The 21,993-nt window shown below is 36.2% G+C and overlaps 1 protein-coding gene and 1 long non-coding RNA gene across 7 annotated transcripts in view; one reads left to right on the top strand and one right to left on the bottom strand.

Moving 5' to 3' along the window:
- The window catches only part of LOC115445721, a 30,700-nt gene that overhangs the window by 6,740 nt on the left and 1,967 nt on the right, over window positions 1-21,993 (top strand). Inside the window, exons 2-25 of one of the 5 annotated variants that reach the window (XM_030172098.2) lie at window positions 6,627-6,809; window positions 7,936-8,076; window positions 8,294-8,326; window positions 9,357-9,539; window positions 10,306-10,449; window positions 10,695-10,877; window positions 10,949-11,080; window positions 11,340-11,654; window positions 11,829-12,143; window positions 12,325-12,639; window positions 12,838-13,026; window positions 13,266-13,406; window positions 13,549-13,869; window positions 14,158-14,340; window positions 17,236-17,367; window positions 17,447-17,770; window positions 17,921-18,109; window positions 18,207-18,344; window positions 18,567-18,662; window positions 18,994-19,308; window positions 19,382-19,538; window positions 19,613-19,779; window positions 19,860-20,186; window positions 20,320-20,499. In XM_030172098.2, the coding sequence (XP_030027958.1) occupies window positions 6,627-6,809; window positions 7,936-8,076; window positions 8,294-8,326; window positions 9,357-9,539; window positions 10,306-10,449; window positions 10,695-10,877; window positions 10,949-11,080; window positions 11,340-11,654; window positions 11,829-12,143; window positions 12,325-12,639; window positions 12,838-13,026; window positions 13,266-13,406; window positions 13,549-13,869; window positions 14,158-14,340; window positions 17,236-17,367; window positions 17,447-17,770; window positions 17,921-18,109; window positions 18,207-18,344; window positions 18,567-18,662; window positions 18,994-19,308; window positions 19,382-19,538; window positions 19,613-19,779; window positions 19,860-20,186; window positions 20,320-20,499 (4,803 nt within the window). Of the gene's footprint in view, window positions 1-6,626; window positions 6,810-7,935; window positions 8,077-8,293; window positions 8,327-9,356; window positions 9,540-10,305; window positions 10,450-10,694; window positions 10,878-10,948; window positions 11,081-11,339; window positions 11,655-11,828; window positions 12,144-12,324; window positions 12,640-12,837; window positions 13,027-13,265; window positions 13,407-13,548; window positions 13,870-14,157; window positions 14,341-14,480; window positions 14,532-14,742; window positions 15,385-15,692; window positions 17,059-17,235; window positions 17,368-17,446; window positions 17,771-17,920; window positions 18,110-18,206; window positions 18,345-18,566; window positions 18,663-18,978; window positions 19,309-19,381; window positions 19,539-19,612; window positions 19,780-19,859; window positions 20,187-20,319; window positions 20,500-21,993 lie in introns of those variants that run through there. The other 4 variants (XM_030172100.2, XM_030172099.2, XM_030172101.2 and 1 more) reach the window with 4 other exon arrangements.
- Window positions 961-21,574, bottom strand: LOC115445727. 2 transcript variants are annotated; one of them, XR_003938852.2, is made up of 3 exons: window positions 21,532-21,574; window positions 2,553-2,846; window positions 961-1,444 (listed from the first exon to the last, which is right to left on the bottom strand). It is a non-coding gene; the product is annotated as an uncharacterized LOC115445727 (long non-coding RNA). The 2 variants fall into 2 exon arrangements; XR_003938853.2 differs by lacking the exon at window positions 21,532-21,574 and adding an exon at window positions 18,192-18,280.

Below are 21,993 nucleotides of genomic sequence, written 5' to 3'. Positions count from 1 at the left end.
TACAAGTTTTCTACGTGGCCATTCCTTTTCCCCATGAATCAGTTAATGCTAAATATACACAAGATACGTGAAATGGGACGCCATTCGCGTCATCGTGGTAATAATAAAATATAAAAGCGTTTAAACTGACTGTTTCTTGTCGCGAGTTCGAGAGGACAAAGATTCCCGGAGGGCGATAAAGAAGATTTATGGGTTAGAAAGTGAATCTGGGTCGTTGTGATTTTAATTTTCCTTCATCTAATGTCGTTGGTGATATATTTAAACAAGGTATAATATCAGTTGCTAATCCTAAATACGTGTACGTAGATGACGGTGGCTCGAAGTCTATTGTTCTCAATAAAGCTATTTACAATGAAATTAAATTGTTCAGTTCTGCGGCTTCCCTTGTCGATATTATATTACTTCTTACAATTACTTAAAGACTATAAGATTATTTGAAGAAGATGAAATTGAAGTCCGGATTCTTGGTAGTCGCAGACTGTTTTCATATTTTCTGATCTATCGTGTAATTTACAAACCGAACTATAACATTGTATTTACACAGCGAAATAACAGCATTCCAAAAATTTCTTACGCACACTGAACAATTTTAAATGTGTCTGGATAATGCCCAAGTGTAATAAAAATAAAGATTTCACACAATGACAAATTATAGACGCTATTTACAAACGTTGAAGTTATATGAAATAATAAACAAAAAACTTTAACACAGCATTTCAACTAACCACGCAAACACATGTACATAGGTACGAAAATAATCCTCCGATATTGCCGTGGATTTTAAATTGACTTTGCTTATGTTTATACTAATATAAGATTGGAAACAGCGCAAAACAGAAGTGTTGCGTTAGTTCGTAAATTGCAAACGTTACCACAGTGAATAATGCGAAAACAATTGTGAAGGAAAGGCAATCGTTTTCGCTGCCCTTCCCACTATTAACCTAAATCAAGTCAGGAGAATTGTTAGTATAGTTTTATTTTGAATTTATCTTATATACATCGCTGAAAATAACATGTTGGAATCGCCCACAGATGAACTTATTTATTTTGTATGTCCTGCGTACTTGTGTAATGCGAGCGTGAACGGTGATATCATTCTAAGCGTGAATGTAGTAGTAATACGCTCGGTCTCCACTCTCCACTCCACTTCTCACCGAATTCTCGGAAGGACCTTTGTCGCGGCCCTAATCACACAGTAAAGTGTGTATACGTCATGGTAGCCAATTCTCATGGAGCCCTATAAGGGCTCGCGAACATTTCCTGGCCTTCTCCCCTCCTCCAATCCTAAGGTTTCCTTATTCTTCCTCCACACTTCCTTTCCAGCTTTCCCCTCCCAACTTTCCTCCAAGGCCCTGCAATCGCTAAGCCGAGGGATTCCAGTATCCCATTCGCAGGTTTCCCTCCGTGGTGACTACGGAATCCGGATACCCAAACGAAACTGAAACTGGAAAATGTGTGATGAAAGTTAGATGATAATAGCGCAGTCTATTCATTAGTGAGGGAAGTTAATTTTAATAATAAAGCAGTGTCGAATGATGTTGATAATGATAGACGCGAACTTGAATGAGTGCTCTACGCAGAGCGCCGTTGGTTTATGTTTAAAAACTCAAAACTTGTAAACAATATTGCACGTGTTGTCTTTGAAGTTATTTTTATTAAATAACATAAAATGACGGCTATGAAAAACATTTTTGTTAACAGACATTTCCTCTGTTAAATATTTAAATTTGTTTTTAGTGTTCCATTTACGTGGTACTATAATATTGTAAGTTTACGACTGAGTGGGTATACTTGTAGATATTATCTAGTACCAGGTCAAGCTAAATTGAGGCCACATTAAGGTAAAAATTTGCACTATTCGTAGTACACGCATTTACGTCCTAGATATAGTTTCAAAATTATTATAGCACTTATAGTATATCATATCATTCGAATATTATACTCTTAACAACTTGATAAGTGTTTACCTGTTTCTATTGGTATCAAACCATCTGAACTCAAATAAGTCTGATGACATTTAAATACTACCATTAATTGGCGTTCCACGTGTTTGCATAATAAAGCACGGACACGGCACATAAACTGTTGGATGTAAAGTTGAAAGCTTTGTTGCCACGAATTACACTATTATGTGGTCCGGCACAGAAACACTGCGTCGTAAACGGAACCCGCTCGTAATGAACTCTTGATTTACAGATTTATGTGTTTGTTTTCATAAATCTGGAACTGTTTGTACTTAGACAATAGAAATGTCTAGCGAGTACGCATTTATATACGTAGGTTTTTTTTTATTGTATTGAATAACGAGACGAGCCCGCCGTTCGGCTAATGGTAAGCTATACGAACGCTTATAAACAGCAGAAACGCCACCCAACACCTTGAATTACAAAGTATTGTTTGGTATTCTACTGCACTCGCCATCCTGAGACATGAAATGTTAAGTCTCACTATGTCTAGTAGTTACAGTAACTACAATGTCCTTCAAACCGGAACATAACAGTGACTATACGCGACTGCTTGGCGGCAGAAATAAACATTGCGGTGGTACCTACCAAGGCGGACTCTCACATATGAGGTACCTACCACATATGTGGTAATGTCTCTGGGTTTTTTTTTTGGCAAAGACAGAATGGTGCAAATTATAATGTACTTTAGGAAATTGTAAGTTCGTTGACTTAATTATACTTTTGCTGGAATTCTTTAATTTAATTTTATACTGGTATTCTCAAGAGCTCTTTCGTCGACGCCATCAAACTTATCTTCTCCTGGGTATTCGTATATCAATTGTTTGTTTCGTTTAATGATCTCGACAGTCTGTTGCTTATTTTCCCATTCACCGTGGCTATCTGAAACAATATTATCGATTCAATTAAAAATAATATTTTTGCTATGAATCATTCGTGTTTGACAGATCCCATCAAAAATGAATGGTAAAACGTAGTGATTATATTCTTTTTGATGAATGGCAGTAACAACAGTATGGCAAGTGATTGAAAGTGACGAAAGTCGGGGTCTTATTGTTTAGTAACTATGATTTATACACTGTGTAACGTCCAATCAAGATTTGTGTAGGCGTTTTTTATCAGATATGAAAATTAGTAATTACCTCGTGTTATGTGATCATATCAGATGCGTTTCATATTCATGACCTTGAGTGAAAGAAATGGAGAGTAGAAAATATTTGCTTCCAGCATTTGCTGTACTAAACGCAACAATAAATCTGTTAATTGTCGGAGGCTTTGTGAGGCAATACTACCGATTTTCATATCTCCCTATTTTCTATCAAAACTGTTGACTGATGACTAAATAGATATCATTTGTACAAATTAAACCACTTCAAACTTACATTGAATTATTTTAGTTGCGCAAGACTATGTAATTGTGTATACAGACTCGAGCTTTGCGAAACAATTAATGCTTCGGTACGTTGTGGACATAGATTTGGCGCACGTTGCTTTGACTACCGTTCTTGGCCAAAGCAATATGCATCTTATCCGATAATCATAGCAATGCCAAAACTGTTTGACTGACAGATTCTGTTGATGAGTGTTGTGCGATCAAGCTTTAAATCATACTTAAAGACCACGGCCTGGGTTTAACATTTGCCACTTGAAAATGTCGCGTAATGGAATTGAACAAAAGTGCTTTTCACTTCGTCTATCTAGTTAGAGGAGTTAAGGACATTTCGGTCATTTAAATTCTTGTCATAGGATACAGTTGCTGTAACCCTTGTTACGAACTAATCTTACTACTTTTGGAACCTTTCATAGGTCTTCATTATTATGACGCTGGTCTAAATCCAGCCCATTACAACAAACAGCTACAATTTGTGATTTACGTCATTCTTGGCGATGCGTTATCCTATTTTTTCTGTTAATTATACAAAAATTCTAAACGATGCACACAAACGACGCGGCAATCCCACGCAGTAAATAAGGTCAGGAAGGTGAAAATGTGTGATGTGATAAAAAAAATACACGTATTGCCTCGAGCTGAAAAAGGAACACAACACTCCTTGCATTCTGTTATTTGGCAGAAATAGAGGTGTTGGAACCATTTAACTGACCTAAAAATATAAAATACAAGAAGACCTGTGATGTAGGCAAACTATAATACTAGTTTTGGTTGTAGATATTGCCACAAATATTTAATTCTAAATCAGGTAACTTATACTTTTCAAAAGATTTTGAATAGAAGATTTCTCTATTTGACATATTACTAAATTTATTTACTAAAACGAAAACGTTATTATTGAAAATTCTGGTAATGATACTGCTACACAACTTATGAATAAATTATTTTGCGATTAAAAGAAATATTTTTAATTTGATTGCCTCGGTGATGTAGTTGTATTAAGGTACGACTGCACTGCTGAGGTCTTGAGTTCGATCCCTGGATCAGGCAGTAATATAGGAGTTATTCTACTCAGTATCATATAGATATGGCGATTGGCTTGCCCCTTAAGATATCATGAATCGAAATACACGCGATTATTTTTTGCAGCGACGATCACAATATCCAAAAATATTATTGTTGCTATAGCATTTAATTAGAGTAAAATATCTTTGTAGTCAGTCTTCAATAAAGCATCTTAACTGAAGCCCCGTCGTGCCAAGTCTTCTTCAGGCTATCATTTAGAAGATGGAACTAAATCCTTTCACTATATTGTCTGAAAATAACTGTCGCTCTCACTTATAAATCCCGACATGACATCGCAAAATGACAAATATATTTTACTTTCCAAAGTTTTCAAGCGGTTATGTAAACCAGCGTTTCTCACACCACTACTACCAGACATGGTCTAAACAATAATTGTTATTTATTCATCCGCCTGTTTAATGTATACAAATGCTCAGGTTTTTCCAATTTCTTCACAGCACGCAACGATCAGTCAATACGCAAATCTACATCTCAATAAATCTTCGTCTCTTGCCCTATTTCAAACAGCTTCCTCGAACCAAAGTAAATTAATTGCAGAGTTAGTTCTATCTATATTTAGTAAGTTCCTACGGGCGGATAGCGGAATATATTTTTGGCATGGTTGCGTTTGCGCATACGTTAATTAACAATCGTCTGGCTTCAGAACACCTATGCCAGGAATATCCCTTATGTTGATTACATCGTTTATGTTTTGCAATAAAAGTTAAATAATTTATAATTTCGTTTTATAGGACGATAATAATAAACTTCATAAACACCTTCTATTTTGGGAGTGTTCTATAAGTATTGCTGGCCTTAAAAAAATAGAATAGGAGTTGGAAAAGAAAGGGAGTGATTGTTCCTCCGAAAATCTCACTTATTCACCATATGAAACGCAACAGAAAGTTATCGCGTCATGACGTGAGGCATCACCTCGGTTTACTGTAAGCCAGAACAAGCTGGCAAAATTATTTATATTATACACAAATTTATCTGCCGATTGCTGGGTTCACATACATATATCTATTATACATTAGATTTCTCTTGCGCGTATCGCACATTCCCAGTCTTTATATCTTGTTATTTTTTTTTATAACGGCTACGTCAATCTGTAGTCACTGCCCCTAATGGTAAGTCGAGTTGGGTCAAATAGAATGTCGACTGACGAGAGACGATTACCCCTCGGTAGTCGACATAATTATCCCGGCCTGTTGGAACCGGACATACACAAGCTGAGTCCGGAACTCGTCACTCGTGGGTCACTATGGCAGGTTATAACACCTTGTTTACGGTGGTCGCTATCCGGGCGGATATAAAATATATACTACCACCAGTAAGTTTCTGTATGCGCGACAAAACAATAATTAATTACAAATTCCCCACAGTCAAATTTCTGTTTCCGTTTACTTATTATCTTAACATTGGTTTATCCGCCAAATGCAAGCGTGGTTAATAGTTTTGGCATTACAAATAAATACGTATCTATTACAAAATGGATTAACTAATGAAATGCGTATTTTGAATTATATTATGTTAAGTTAGGTTCTGCAATATTCGTTTATTCATCAAATTTTTATCTATCTAAATCTTGTCAATAAACATTTTAATCCGTAAATGTTTGTTGGCTTTGTTTCTTTTTTATGGATTAGCCAAGCTGATATTTTTTATACAATGACATGATAAGACAAGCAAGTGACTAGGCTGATTGTACGCGCCACGAATATCCATAAACAGTAACAACATAATATAGTACTTTTAATTATGTATGGCCCTTTTGGCACCACACTGTGTTTATCACGCGTGACTCTAGATGAAAAATATTTTAATTCCTAGTAATTAACTATGGTTTCGAGTTACAATACTCAATAATAACATTTATTACTTAATGGAATAAATATCACCTTCTATTCCGTTTGTTTTTCTATGATATTGACTTGAATTGACTTGACTTGACTTGAATTATTTTCAATTTTACGCAAAATAATCCATACAAGTATGAAGTTAAAAAAAATGATATATTGACTTTAATGTGAACTGTAAAATATGACAATTTAGTCTTTTCCGTTACGAAATTGATTAGCTTTACATAAAGCAACAGTTTGAACTACAAAAAGTGGCTCGTTCACCACCATTAAGAAACTGAATGAGAAACATTCTCATGGACAAACTCACTTGGACAAAACATAATAATGTAATTATGTCCACAGATGCAAGAAGCTGTGTGACATGCGATAAAGTGCTCGACGAACTAGAGAAGATTGATGACGACACGGACACCTTCGGGGTAGACTTCGTCAAGATCAATGACAAGCGGCTGGCGAAACAGTATGGCATCACGAAATTTCCCGCCCTCACGTACTTCCGTGAGAAGGAACCGATCATTTACGAAGGTCAGATCTAATTGTTAACTATTTCATATTCCTATATTCTATATTCGTTATTAATATAAGTAGGTGTAATATTATTATGAGGCATCATTATTACCTATTCATATCGCGTTACGAAGAACATTATTATATAAATAGTAGAATAAATGAAGGTATAAAATATTTTTATCTTCTAGACAACGTGAAGATCTGATGTCTTAAGTGCTCTCGAAATAAAAGCAAACAGAGCAAGGAGACACAGTCATGTATATGAAACTAAATATCAAAGCGAATTATTTTAATCTTAGGTCGATCGTATTTATCAAACGGACTTCGAGTGCCAAGGTTTCGGTTGACTGTTTCTATTATTTTTGAGCGGTTTTGAGACGAATTGAAGGTCTACTTATGACATCAGACTGTTCTGTTATCATTTTAGAATGATTGCACGTGTATTATACAATTAATGGATCTGAAATAGAAGTGGTTACATTTGATCTAGAGTCCAAATCATAGATGGCAATGGCAAAACAAACTCAATGATGTTTATTAGCAATTTCAGGTACAAAGGTGTTTACAGAACCAACCCATTCCACGATGAAGTGTACTAAAGTGAAATAAAGTCTTTGTTATAATATTGTAATTTTTAGTTATCCAACATTACAACTGGAGCACTAGGTTTATGAGTCTTTAACATTTTATGCTGCCGTAAAAAGCACCAAGCGTAAGTTTGTTGCTATTTTCAAGGAGTAGGTATTGTTATGTCAATATTTACGTACACGTAGACGAAACTGCCAATCTGTCACTCTGCCGGAAAGATGCCGTGACATTGGCAACAAAACTGCTCTTAGGAAGCAAGCCAAGCATATTTGAAATTGTAGCTATTTCAATAATTTGCTAATGGAATAATAACTATCACCATTTCTTGCCATCTCTTTAGGTTTAGAATGCCTAATTTAGACAGCAATTATAAAATTAAACATCTTTATTGTATGCTAGATGAAACTATCGGTCAATACGGAAGAGATGCTAATTCGCTGAAGTTAAATTTAGGATGTTTTTAGAACAAAAAAACTTAAAATTTATGCTCAAAGTGAATTGTTAACTAATTCACCTATGTTTATTCCCTGTTGTTTTAAACCTGTGATTGTAGGAGATCTCATGGACGAAGAAAGCGTCCTGGATTTCTTGACGAGTTTAGAAGCAATGGACCTTCCTGACCGGATAGAAGAAGTGAACCAAAAGATCCTAGCGAAAATCATCGAAGATACAGACTATGTAGCGGTTCTCTTCTGTAAGTATCGAATTAACACGATTGGGTTTTCTTAAATCAGCTATTGTGGTAAATTCGAGGCATTTTTCAACTAACCATACGTTAAACTGTAAGTTCTATGATTGTAGTTCTGTCTAGTAGAGTTATCTTTCGCTCAGTAATCATCGTATCTGTTAACGAAGGTTTGAAGGAGGCGTCTGTATATTGTGCGGTGTGTTTGATAGTGTTTTTGGCGTAGGTCCCGATCACAAAAGTTGCGGCCCGTCAAACAGTAAGTAAGGCCCTCAGATGGCATGGACTATTTATGTCGGTGTGGCAGTAACTCTTCTCGCTTTATAGAATAGAATTGGTGTAGTTTTACGTTTCAGCCGTGCTTCTTAGCTTTATACGCGATATAGAGTCGAATGGAGGAACTTTCTATGGAAATTAGAGTACCACGATTATTTTATACAAATGACGATGAACACAACCCCTGTCATGATTAATACACAATAACACTATAAGAACTACACACAACAAATAATTTCAATCGATATTCATTTGCCAAAACTCTAATGACCTTTAATTAAACACTTGCGTTCATAGTCTCTTATTAACTCTAAAAAGCCGCAGTAACTTTCTGCCTAACTAGCACCCATGTTGTGTCTAAATAGGTGTTCGTGAGCCTAGTCTAAAGGAAACCTAGAATCAAAAACACGTTTGCATTATCGGGCTGTGAGGCGAGCTATTTTTGTGGGGCTATTTGCGGCTCGCCAGCAAGCTCGGATTGACGAACCGACGTGTGACGACCGCGCCATCAAATGCCCGTTGTGTCTTCTTAACGACAACTAAATTAACATTAAAACCTATTCATGTTCATTATCGTGCGTAGCACAACGTGTTCTCCATGCACCCAAAATATCATTTAACAATGACCTTGACCTATATATCTGAACGGCCGTGTGCTGTCTAGCAAAGGTGTACAAAACACTATTTATATCTGAAAGACAACTTCAATGGCACTCTTGAATGCACACACATACCTAGAACAACCTTAGAAGAGTTGTTTGACCCTTAGCGTCCACTGAACAGCTTTTAGTTTGGTGGGTAGAGCGAGAGTGCCGACACCTGGCGATTTATCACTTTGCACGAGACACGCTTTATGTACCTTTACTCGCACACTTTCTTTAACATACAGCCGATTCATGTAGGCGATGCACTTAACTCCACTGCTTCGATCCTCAAAGGAGCATGATCTAGGAACTTTCCCTCGTTAGTCGAATGTCCCGTCGTGTATTTGAGGAGATGATTTGATATTCCAGACAAGCCAGAATGCAAGAAATGCGCGAAAGCTCTTCAAGAACTGGAGAACATCGACGACGAGGCCGACCAGCTTGGTATCGGATTCGTGAAGATCCACGATGAGGAATTAGCCGAGGAGTACAGTCTTGGAGATCTGCCAAGACTAGTGTACTACAGGCATCAAATACCTATTATCTACGAAGGTTTGTGACTCATCATTACTTACTGACGTTTGAATTACAAAATCTAGTAGCGAAGCCGACGCTTGTGGCTGTTTCGCGTCAAACCCGCTGATAAACTTTCACTACGCTGCAAATGATTGGTCGTAAACCGCGTACTTCACCTGATATATTACACATAAACTAAGTAACTTATTGGTAAAACACATGTTTTCTTTATCTTTTTGCGCATGTGCAGAAATAGCTTTCTTCAAATACACCAGAGATTTTACCTTGATTTTAATTGAAGTTATCTTCGAGCGATATTATTGTATTTTATTTCATTTAGAGATTTAGCTTATGATAATCTGATATTGATATTGCTATCATAAAATATAAAGCGAATGTGAAGGATCTGTTTTGATTCAAAATTGTACGTACATACAGTAAGTAGCAATATAAGAGCTTATATTGCTACTTTGTTGACGTTATAAATCGCCAATTAGCAACCGCTCATACACTGCTGTAATAATAATATTTAATGTTTATTCAGATATCCAGGTTAGTCTAGCAAGTATTCAAAACATTTACGTACGTTCAAATATATAATAAATTAAATAAATTGTGATATTGTACGGTAGTAAAGTAAATTAGGTGTAGTCGTGAACTATACACCTAAAATAATATAACAGCATGAAAAATAGACACATAATTGAATGTAATTGTACCTTAGTCACCATATTCGAAAATAATGATCCTGTAGCAAAAAATATATTTACTTGTTCTATCTGTAATCCTATTCACCTTCTAGGTGAATTAAGCAGGGAGGAAGATGTGCTCGAATGGCTAATCGCTAACAAATCTACTGGGGACGAGGAAGACGTTATCGAAGATGTCACTGCAAAAACCCTGAACACACTGATCGGAAACGTCGACCACCTTGTTGTGCTGTTTTGTAAGTAGTTTTAATTATACTAGTGTAGCATTTATATTAGCATCTAGAGGCATAATTTTAAACCTGTATTCAATTCAATTGCATATATTCAAATAATAAAGATTTTAATTCCAATAATTCTGCGTATTAGCCAAAAGAAACCATTTCGTATTTCAAGTGTTCTTATCTAGATAATTACTAACAAGGTTGACACTGTTCCAAACATTTAACAAAAGTAAATAGGAATAATCGCAATTGTTTTTCAGATGACCATGGCGAAGAGGAATCAATGACCGTCCTCGGTGAGCTAGAGAAGATAGATGACGACTGCGACCGCCACGGCATACAGTTCGTCAAGATTGATGACCAAAAAGCCGCGCGAGCATTCGGGATCGACAATATGCCCTCCATCGTCTACTTCGAAAAGCAAATTCCTAACGTTTACGACGGTAATATTTGATACAAAAATACTTGCGTGAAGCTTGTTTGTGATAATGACGAGATTCTATTAATATTATAGGTGATCTTGAGAATGAAGAAGAAATTCTGGAATGGCTCGTGGACCAATTAGAGAAGGACGAAATCGAAGATGTAACTGATGAAATGTTGGATCGCCTCATCAAGGACGGCAAGACTGTTGCCGTCCTCTTCTGTAAGTCACCTTGTTGTGCATTATATTACTAGAAATTAATGACTTCAACAAAAATACCATTATTCATTGGCACCAGTTTATGTAGTAAATTTCATAGAGTGGACTATCCGATGCAGGATAGTATGTTTTTAATGTTTTCATGAAATGTTAATTACTCAGTATACATTTTATGATCTGGATTACGATATCGATATGCAATAAACCTTACACTTTTATAGCAAATAAAAGATTTATTAATATAAACGAATGGTATTTGTAGATGATAATAACGACCGTAAGTCTCAGAAGGTGCTAAACGAACTGGAGAACATCGATGATGAATGTGACCAACTCGGCATTGCGTTTGTGAAAATAGACAATGATGAGGAAGCTAAAGAATACGGCATTGAAAAGATACCCACGCTTTTGTACTTTGAAAAGGGCATCCCTACTTATTATGAAGGAAATTTGGAAGAGGAGGAGAAAGTCCTCGAATGGCTGAAACATCAAGCTGAAAGTGACGAAATTGAAGACATAACCGACGAGATGCTCGACCTGATCATAGAAAAAATGCCGTACGTCGCCGTTCTGTTCTGTAAGCATTTTTTTACACATCATTCTCTAGGCCTTAACATTGGCTTGTTTGAAACAATGCCAGGTTTTTATATTCACGATTCTAAAATTAGATCTCGTCGCATGTAATTCACTGTAGTCTATAATGTCAAGAACTGACATATAAATGAAATACAGTTCTTCGAATTAATTTCAGACGACAAGGATCATAAGAAAAGTCAGAAGATTTTAGTTGAGCTGGAAAACATCGATGACGAGTGCGATCAGAATGACATCGCTTTCGTTAAGATTGATGACGACAAAGAAGCCAAGGAGTACGGTATTGAAACTATTCCAACGATGGTGTTCTTCGAGAAAGGCATTCCGCACATGTATGAAGGTGACTTGATGAAAGAGGAAGAGTTGTTGGGATGGCTGCTTCATCAGAAACGTCACAGCGAAATTCCCGAAGTGACTGATGAGATGATGGACAAACTTATCGAAAGCACTCCTTATCTCGCTGTTATTTTCTGTGAGTATTCTAATTGATATCTATTTATAGAACATTTTTGCATTGGTTGAAAGATAATATCTCATAATAGTAGCGTAATTTTTTAAATTAAATTGTCAATAATTTGTACAGATCTTGGATTCGTACAATACTAATATTACAATACATACTTTAAAGTGCTAACTTGATTTAACTTCTATAGATGACAAGGACGACAAACAAGACATCAGAATCCTAAACGAATTGGAAAACATTGACGATGAACTAGAAAAAGAAGGCATTGTCATCGTAAGGATGGATAACGAGGCTGAAGCAAAGGAATTTGGTATCGACCACCTCCCGACCTTGATTTACTTCGAAGAGAACATCCCAGCGATCTACGAGGGTGATTTGATGAATGAAGATGAAGTGCTAGAATGGCTCATTGAGCAGAAGAACAGCGCTACTATTGAAGAGGTTACCGACGAAATCTTGGCTGATTTGATTGAGGAACACGAATACGTTGTTGTGTACTTTAGTGAGTATTATTATTTATAACTATCGTAATTAGTTTCAATTTAAAAAAGAAGTTATTATTTAAATTGTCCTAATACCTTTAGGCAGTCAAAAAAGATCAAATAATTTGTATCTATTTTATGTTTAGAGGATATTTATCTAGGCCAAAGTAATTTAGAGACGAGCAACTCAACATTAAAAAATTATTAACACCTTACAGGTGGTAACTGTGAAGAGGGCGAGGAGTGCGACAACATCCTGGACGAGTTAGAAAACATTGACGACGAGCTCGACGAGACAGGCATCATCTTCGTCACCACTGAGGACATCTTGCTCGCTAAAAAGTACGGCATCAAGACCTTTCCCACACTCGTGTTCTTTAGAAACAAGGACCCTCTTATTTACAAAGGTATGTTATTAAACAAATTGTACTTTTGGCTTTGAATCTAATTTTAGTTAATTTAAAATTCCGAAAAAACATTAATAAACGGGCTCGTATTTTTATTATAAAGCTATCTGTAAAATAGATTGTCGATATCAAGCAAACACTATCAGACAGATATTCAAGAACTAGATAAGCATTTGCAAAATACGTTGGTATGAATAAAAATTAAATGAAAGTTATTAACGCGAAATTTTGATTTGCAGGTGATATCGAAGATGAAGATGAAGTGTTGGCATGGCTAACTGATGAAGACACTTTGGAAATTCCTGGCAAAATCGAAGAAGTCAATGCCAAAATGTTGGAAAAAATCTTGGAAGAAAACGACCACATCGTTGTCTTCTTCTGTAAGTATCCTATAATAATGTTTAGACTCCTCAGTGACCAGTGTATATTAGCAATTTAAATTTGTGAAGTAGTTTGGTTAGTGGTAATATAATGTTTTTATGCTATTGTAAAGCAAATGGTTCAATGGGTTGTTATTTACAGACAAAGAGGGTGACAAGAAATCGCAGAAGATCCTGAGCGAATTAGAAAACATCGATGATGAATGCGAAGAGAAAGACATTGATTTCGTAAAGACCTCTGATGATGGAATCGACAAGGAATATGACCTTCCCGACCTCCCAGCTTTGGCCTTTTACAGACACAAGTTCAGGACAATTTATGAAGGAGATCTAATGCATGAAGAGGCTATCCTCAAGTGGGTGTTGGAGCTTCACGATTCACAGCCTGATATCATTGAGAACGTAGACAGGAAGACTTTGAAGGCCCTCATCAACGATGTTGAACATCTAGCCGTGTTTTTCTGTATGTATTCTTGTTTTAATCTAGAAATATGAATACTTTGAATTCACACTTCATTAGTCAACACGATAAAGATTTGAGAGAGTTTAAATTTCTCAAATCTTTATCGTGTTGACTAATGAAGTGTTTATGAATAAAAGACAGACTATTTCTTCATTTTTTCACATATACATATAACTGTCTAAAATTATTGGTGTCCTGATAAAAAACAATTGTGTATTTGATTGTACTTTTTCTAGTCATATCGATCAGGATAGACAATATTTATTCTTAATTTTGCTTCTTTCACAGATAGCGAAGACTGTGATACTTGTGAGGACATTCTTGAAGAGCTGGAGACAATAGACGACGACACAGACAAACACGGCATTCAGTTTGTCAAGTCTAAGGACTCTAAACTCGCTTCTGATATTGGAATATTCAGCTTCCCAGCGTTGGTATATTACGAAACGGGAGTTCCAATTATGTATGACGGTAAGTCATTGTACATAAATTCTACATATTATACTATTTCTTAATAATTTTACCTAATAATTTTTTAAATTTTCTAAATTAGGAGGATTTTAAGAAAATTTATGTGTACATATTATATCTAACCTTTATCCTGTTTATAGGTGATTTAAAGAACGAAAATAAGGTTCTGCAGTGGCTTGTAGATCAGAAAAGTAAGATTCCACATCCATATTATAAACGTTTTTAATTTTATGTCTTCTAAGGTTAAAAATATCTTTCAAATTATGTTCAGTTACAAAAAATTACGTGCATGACATCGTTCTTAATTATGATTCCTTTTTGTATGACAAAAACAATATTTACGCGTTAAATGCTGGATGTTTGAGCTATGTCATTTTGCATGACAGTTACTAATGCCTGCAGGTGAAGATAGCAACCGACATAAAAGTAAAGCTAATGTTAAGTCGATGGCCAATGCAGATGGTGATAAATTGAAGGGGCATTCAAGGAGTAAAAGCAATGTTCCTATCAACAAAAACGTCCCTAAAAATGTAAAGTCTACCGACTGGAAATCCATGGGATCCCAAAAAGTCTTAATTCCGACTAAGCGCGGCAGTAGTAAGGTTCCTGCGAAAAATTACGGGGACGACGACGATGATGAAGCAGATGTCGAAGATGATGATGAAAATGAAGATAACAATGATGATGAGGAAGATGATAACGATGATGATAACAATGATGATAACGACGATGATGATGATGATGATTATGATGATGATGATGAAGATGATGGCAATGACGATGAGGATGACGATGATGACGACGATGAAGACGACGATGATGATGATAAAAAAGTTGGGATTAAGCATGTAAAAAGTAAACCGGGGGCTACAACAAAGGTAGTTAAAAACATTCGTCATCGAGAACAAGATGATGACGATGATGAAGATGATGATGATGATGACGATGATGAAGATGATGATGATGATGATGATGACGATGATGAGGACGACGATGATGATCAAGATGGTGGTTTCTTTGGTAGAATAAAACGAATGTTCACAGGTAAATAAGTAGCGTTGACCCCGAGAGATGCTCCTGCACGAGGGATGCCCCCAGTCACCAGTGTCACATCTGCATGGTCGAATATCGGTACCCGCATGGGTCCTAGCACTCGTAGCTGTCGCCTGCAGTCATTCGCGCTTCCGATCTAAACGTTTTCAGTTCTTATACTTACTAACAAAACATATAGATGTAATTGCGCTTCACAACTGGCGCATAAATTATAAATAATGCACAGTATTAACTTGCAGTTAACAGTTTTAATATTACCGTATATACGGGTTGTAAACAAAGATTTTTACTGACTGCAGGCGATCGCTGTTTCTACATTGGATTGGGGGCGAAACCGGCTGTCCCAAAAATGACTTATGAACCCTACCAGTGCTGTCCCACTAAAGTTCAGAGCCCGACAAAAGTAGCCAAAGCCACGCCGACCAAGGTGCCGCACAAGAAACTAGAGAAGGAGAAGCCGCGACAGCCCGAGAAACCCACCAAGGGCAAAAACAAGGCCCTTGCCAAACCGGATAAACCGTCTAAGGGAAAGAAAGGTGGTCTATTCGAGTCTGACAATATCTGGTGGTGGTAAATAATTATGTTAGAATATCAAACGCACTAATGTCGACGTACTAGTGCAATGGGATGTGCACACGCGGCATCAAGTGGACACGAATGTTATCTCCCTTGCAGATCTATCTCACCTCTGTTATAGTATTTAGTATGATCTAACGATGCATCTCTTTGTCATGGCATTAACATTGCTAGCTTTTGTATAACCTCGTGTCCCTTGATCCTGCAAGCACTTAACAGGGTTGTATGTTGTGACATGTTGCGGTCGGGCTGTGCTCGCTGGCTCCCCCTACCTCCCGTACAATATATTTCTCTCAAAGCCACGCAGTCACCAGTAACAGAAGCCCGCGTTGCTAAGTAAGCGAGCACAGCCCGATCAAAAGTCCTTTTCAAAGTACTGCGCTTTACGTTATAAATTAAAGATCACGTGGAGACTAAATATTGGAGCGTATAGTGACGTTAGGAGCTGGTGTACAAATCGTTATATTCATTGTTAATTGATTCCAATATTTAGAAATTATGTTAAAGAAACGAGACGTAACAGTAACACCACAAAGGCATTTTTAATTGTATTTCGCCGTGCCATCTTGAAAGACTTATAATTTGTTGTAAGGATTTCATGTTCATATTATAGTTTTCTAGTCTTCATGGAATCTCATTATTTTGTAATAATACATTTGATAAAATATTACGTTTATTTATAGAATTTAAAAATATAGTATGTACTATTTTGTATCTACATAACTAATGACACGACTTCTTCACAAGCTCAGTGCCGGATATCAGTGCAATAAACCTTTTCAATTATCTATTACTTCTTTTATAATTTATTTTATTGGTCGGCTGCACACGAACTCTGCCAACGGTCTGGTTTGTTAATACGGCTTATAGCAGTTCATTCATGTACCATGTTGGTGGAGAGCTTGTGCAGCGGACCGGTCGAACAGTGCTGGCGTTGTGTGGCGATTTTATGTCGATATGTAAGTTGTATTGTTTGGCCGAAAATTCGCATGAATGTTTAATCTTATTTATTTGTTGAAACGTTGAATTGTTGAGTCGGCGCTGGAACAACTTTTTTTTGTTAATAAATACAGTTTTCTATTAAAACAATATGTCATTACTCATTTCACACACGAATGATGTCAGCATGGTATAGCAGTAGTTATCCACGCATGCCCTTTATTGGATGTATGCCGGTGAGTTTCCAAAATGAAATGGATGTGGTTTCTTAATAAAATGTTAGTTATTAGGGATTTCAGCATGAAGTAAAATGTGGAAACATTTTAGGAGATCTATTGGATGAGTCTGAAGTACTGGATTGGATGGTAAAGCAAAAAGAAGACGAGAGCATAGAGGAAATAGATAGAGACAAGTTATTCAAATACATTGAATCAAAGGAATTCTTGGCTGTTATATTTTGTAAGTACTTTAAAAATCGGAAATGTGTCTTTTTAATTTATGCGCAATATCATTTTACTAACACGCTAATGTATTCTAGATAAAGAAGAAGATCCAGAAAGCCCCAGAATTCTGCGACACGTGGAGTTGATAGACGACGAAGCAGCGGAGTACGGTATAAAAATAGCTAAATGCAGCGATAGACTTATGGCCAAGAAGTACGGATTCCGTAATCCGCCGGGCATTACATACTTTAGGAAAACTAAATACATCAACTATGATGGGGATATTGACGATGAGGAAGAAATATTGGACTGGCTGACTAACCCTGAAAACATGGAGCTCACAGATCATATTGAAAAAGTTAACAGAAAAATGTTTCAGAAGATAAGACAGACATCGGATTACGTTGCTGTCTTCTTTTGTGAGTTTGTGTTTACACGTTAATAATTTTTTTTTGTTAGATATACTAACTGATCTTTCAAGCTTTGAAAATGAAACCTAGATGTTGGTATTGTAATTTTTTTGCTGGTTACTATAAATCAAATTGTATTTCACATATCACATGTTTTAGACAGTAATGACTGCAAACAGTGTCCCAGAGTGCTTGCTGAAATCGAACACATTGATGATGATGCCGATTCTGCTGGAATTAATTTCGTGAAGATTGATGATAGGCAAATGGCGAAGGAATATGGAGTTTTCGCTCTACCTGCTGTTTTGTTTTTCAAATTGGGCTCTAAAGATCCAGTCATATATGCAGGTAAGTTGATAAATCAGTTACAAAATACACTGTAACATAAAGCTATTTATAACTACAATGTAATAATTCTATGTATTCTTACCTTGCTTTTTTGTAGGTGATTTGTATGACGAACAGCAACTATTGAGTTGGTTGCTGACTCAGAAGAATCCAGCAGGGGATATAATAGAAGCACTGGAGGGACAAGACTTGTTAGATCTCATACAAGAGTCAAGTTCACTCGCAGTTTACTTCTGTAAGTTGAAGCAAGCACTGTCGCTGTACACCTCTACACTGCACAGACATGACACACTAACGCAGCTGCAATTAAATTTCCAACTTTTCTACTGTATATACTCTAATATATTTCTTGGTGTTAAAGTTGTTGGTGTTTTTACCACCAGTAACTTTTTGTTTGCATAAAGGTAATAAGATGTTTTTCTTCTGCATTATAATAAACCTAACTGCTTTTTATTAGGGAACAAAACGTTATGCGAAATTTGCAATTCGAAAGCAATGAAAAAGATGAGAAAAAAAGAAAGGGAAGACGACGAAGAGGGACTGGAGCAAGAGGGTACATTCATCCCTTAGAAAAACCAATAAATTGTTTCCTAACGACACGTCCCATAGACTTAGATGATCCTTCTGTTGCATGTTGCATGTTCTGTTTAGGCACTTTTCTAATTTTACTTATGTCTAGGAATAAATGTTTGTGTATGTCTGCATTTATTTTGTACCAATTACTCTAGTAGATTTATATGAATGTTCGTAACGTAGATTGCAAGGTTAGTACGCACTTAGGACCTCCTGAAAACACGGTTGAACCTCAACAGTTTTATCCTTTATTAGTACTTACTCACAAATCGTGAAAACACCATAATTGGCAACAGATATGGAAATTCCAGATGGTCCCGACTGCGATCAATGTGCCGGAATCTTGGAGGAGCTTGAGAACATTGACGATGATTGCGACAGGCACGGAATCAAATTCGTAAAGACTCAAGATTACTCTATCGCTGAATCTTATGGTGTCACTGACTTCCCTGTACTCGTTTACTTCGAACATAATGTGCCAAATGTATACGAAGGCTTATTAGCTGAGGAAGAAGAAGTGCTGCAATGGTTGATAACGCAGAAAACTGAAGATCGAATTGAACTTATCACCAGAGTTATGCTTGAGAAGATGGTAGAGGAAACGCAGTACTTGGCCGTGTATTTCTGTGAGATTTCAATATAAAAATAAACTTACTTCATTAAAATATTTTGTGTGTATTAAAACATAATTTTTTGTAGATAAATTAAATTGTCACATCTGCGACCATATCCTTGAGGGATTGGAAAGCATTGACGATGAGTGCGATGTATACGGCATCCACATGGTAAAGATTCAAGACCCCCAACTGGCTAAGAGATATTCTATCAAGACCTTCCCAGCTATGGTTTACTTCAGGTATAGTATTTTAGATAAGGGGCGTCATACTTTCATAAATGCATTTCAATGTCAAAAATAAATCGTCTTTTTAGGAACGGTAATCCACTTCTTTTTGAGGGAGACCTGCAAAATGAAGAATCCATTTTGGAATGGCTTGTTGATGATGATAACAGGGAGCTGGCTGATGAGATTGAATCAGTCAACGAAAGAATGTTAGAGAGACTTCTCTACGAATCACATTTGCTTGTTGTTTTCTTTTGTAAGTATGTTTACTATAACGAAAGTTATAGTATTAAGTTACTATAAAGAATATCGTTTACAATTTACCAATGTTCTCAGATGACGATGAAGATTGTCCAGAATGCACGGAAATACTTGAAGCACTGGAACAGATTGATGGAGAAGTAGATCAATATGGTATAGATTTCGTAAAGATCGCGAGTCCTGAAGCCGCTGCCACGTACAACATCGTCCACATACCATCTCTGGTATATTTCAGGAAGCAAGTGCCCATGCTTTATGATGGAGATTTGCATCAAGTGGACAGAGTACTGCAATGGCTCACTTCTCAGGATGTTTTTGAAATTAAAAACGAGATTGAGGAAGTGAATAGGAAGATGTTGGATAAACTGTTGGAAGAGAATGAATTCCTGGCTGTTTACTTCTGTGAGTATCAAAAATTTAATACAGCTAGACTTAACCACATCATTATCGTTTCTATGCTGTGCCTTCTCTTGTAGTGTTACAAGCGCATACAAAACGTACAAATGAAATTAATTACAATGTAATTATGTTTTAGATGAAAAGTCCTCTGAGAGTCGAGCAGTTCTGGACAAACTCGAGAACATTGATAGTGAGACTGACAACCTAGACATCACATTCGTGAAGATGCAGGACCCGCGCTATGCTCGCAAATGGGGCGTCACCCGTCTACCGGCTATCGTCTATTTCAGGAAACGATTCCCAAGCATATACCGAGGTATGTGTATTTCTGGTTATTTGTTAAGGCATTATTAATGTACTTTGTTCGTTCTTTATGGTATAAACTATCATCAAGCTTGCTTTTTTACTACCTGTCATATTAAATAATGTATATTGCCAGAGTAAATCATTTGAAAATATTGCCTACATAGGTCGCCTATAAAGGTTGGCGTTAGAAATAGGGGACCGGACAAATTTTCAGAAGGTGTTTTAAATTGATCATTGTGGATATAAATAGCCAAGAAAAATAGTATTTTGCACAAATAAAGCTTAAAAAGGACATAAAACCATGCCTAAATGTTAAATAGCTATAATTCCCGCGCAAACGCTACATTATGTCATTTCGTCTCGTGTGACGTCATACGTGGATAAAGCAACTTGACAAGTCTTGTCATTTGAACAGTGATTCAATAATGCCAGATTAGGGTTATTTACCCTAGATTTAGGGTAAAACTGAATCAGCAGGGTATTTTTTATGGTAATTTTTGGGGTAATTCTACGAGTTAAAGTATTAAAGCTATTGTTTCACGGTATTGTAATAAATATTGAGCTTAGACAAAGATGTTTCCTACAAAAATTGTAGGCCATGAAACAATTATAATTTTTTATTCAATACAATTTTCGTGTACAGCTAGTTGTTCCTAATAAAATGAGATAATTAAATTAATAATTATTGAAGTGGAAGTGAAGAAAGAAGTGGCGTCTGCATAGATAAGGATATAGAAAAAAAGTACCGAATTATTTATGATTGGTTTAAGGGTAAAATTTTAAATTCCAAATAATCCTGGGGTAAAGAGAAATTATGATCTGGCAACACTGCATAGACCGTGTTAATCTCAGGCAATCTCAGGTTACTGTGTAACAACCAGAATTCTATATAAATAAATATTCTATTCCATATCATGTGGCAGCTAAAACATAAATAAATACATCTCATAACCATAACCTCCCTGGGTGTACAAATGATTTAATTAATTGAAATATTCATCGATTTATTTTAAACCGAAACACTATTTTTTTATTTACTTACATCAAAGTGATCCTCACAGAACTAAATCGGTGAGTCTGCAGACATTCCGTCGTAGGTTCGTCTTGCTAACTGCAACCACTTTACTCGTATATCTGTTTTTCGTGGTACATCTATAAATAATTTGTTTGGTAAAGATATAGAAGTATTATTACATTCAGGTACGACACACCAACGATATTTTTTGCGGTCCATTATGATTAACGATTAAACAATCTGTAAACGTTAAGCTGGAAGATAGTAACAACGTCCCGTATAAATTAATATTAATTATTAGAGCAGTTCTGTGACAAAAAACACATTTAAAGCATTAAAATAACACAACGCGGTATGACATCCAGATGACGTCTGTTTGTTTACATTTTACCCACGTGTGACGTCATGCGCCGTGATTGGTGTTTCATTTGCCGTAAAGAATAGACTAAAAATACTATAATTATTGTATTTTATTTATTGTTTTAAAAA

Source organism: Manduca sexta, chromosome 20, assembly GCF_014839805.1.
Source record: "Manduca sexta isolate Smith_Timp_Sample1 chromosome 20, JHU_Msex_v1.0, whole genome shotgun sequence".
Classification (NCBI taxonomy): domain Eukaryota; kingdom Metazoa; phylum Arthropoda; class Insecta; order Lepidoptera; family Sphingidae; genus Manduca; species Manduca sexta.
The sequence above is the reverse complement of the archived record's forward strand: the minus strand, read 5'-3'. Positions and strand labels throughout refer to the sequence as shown.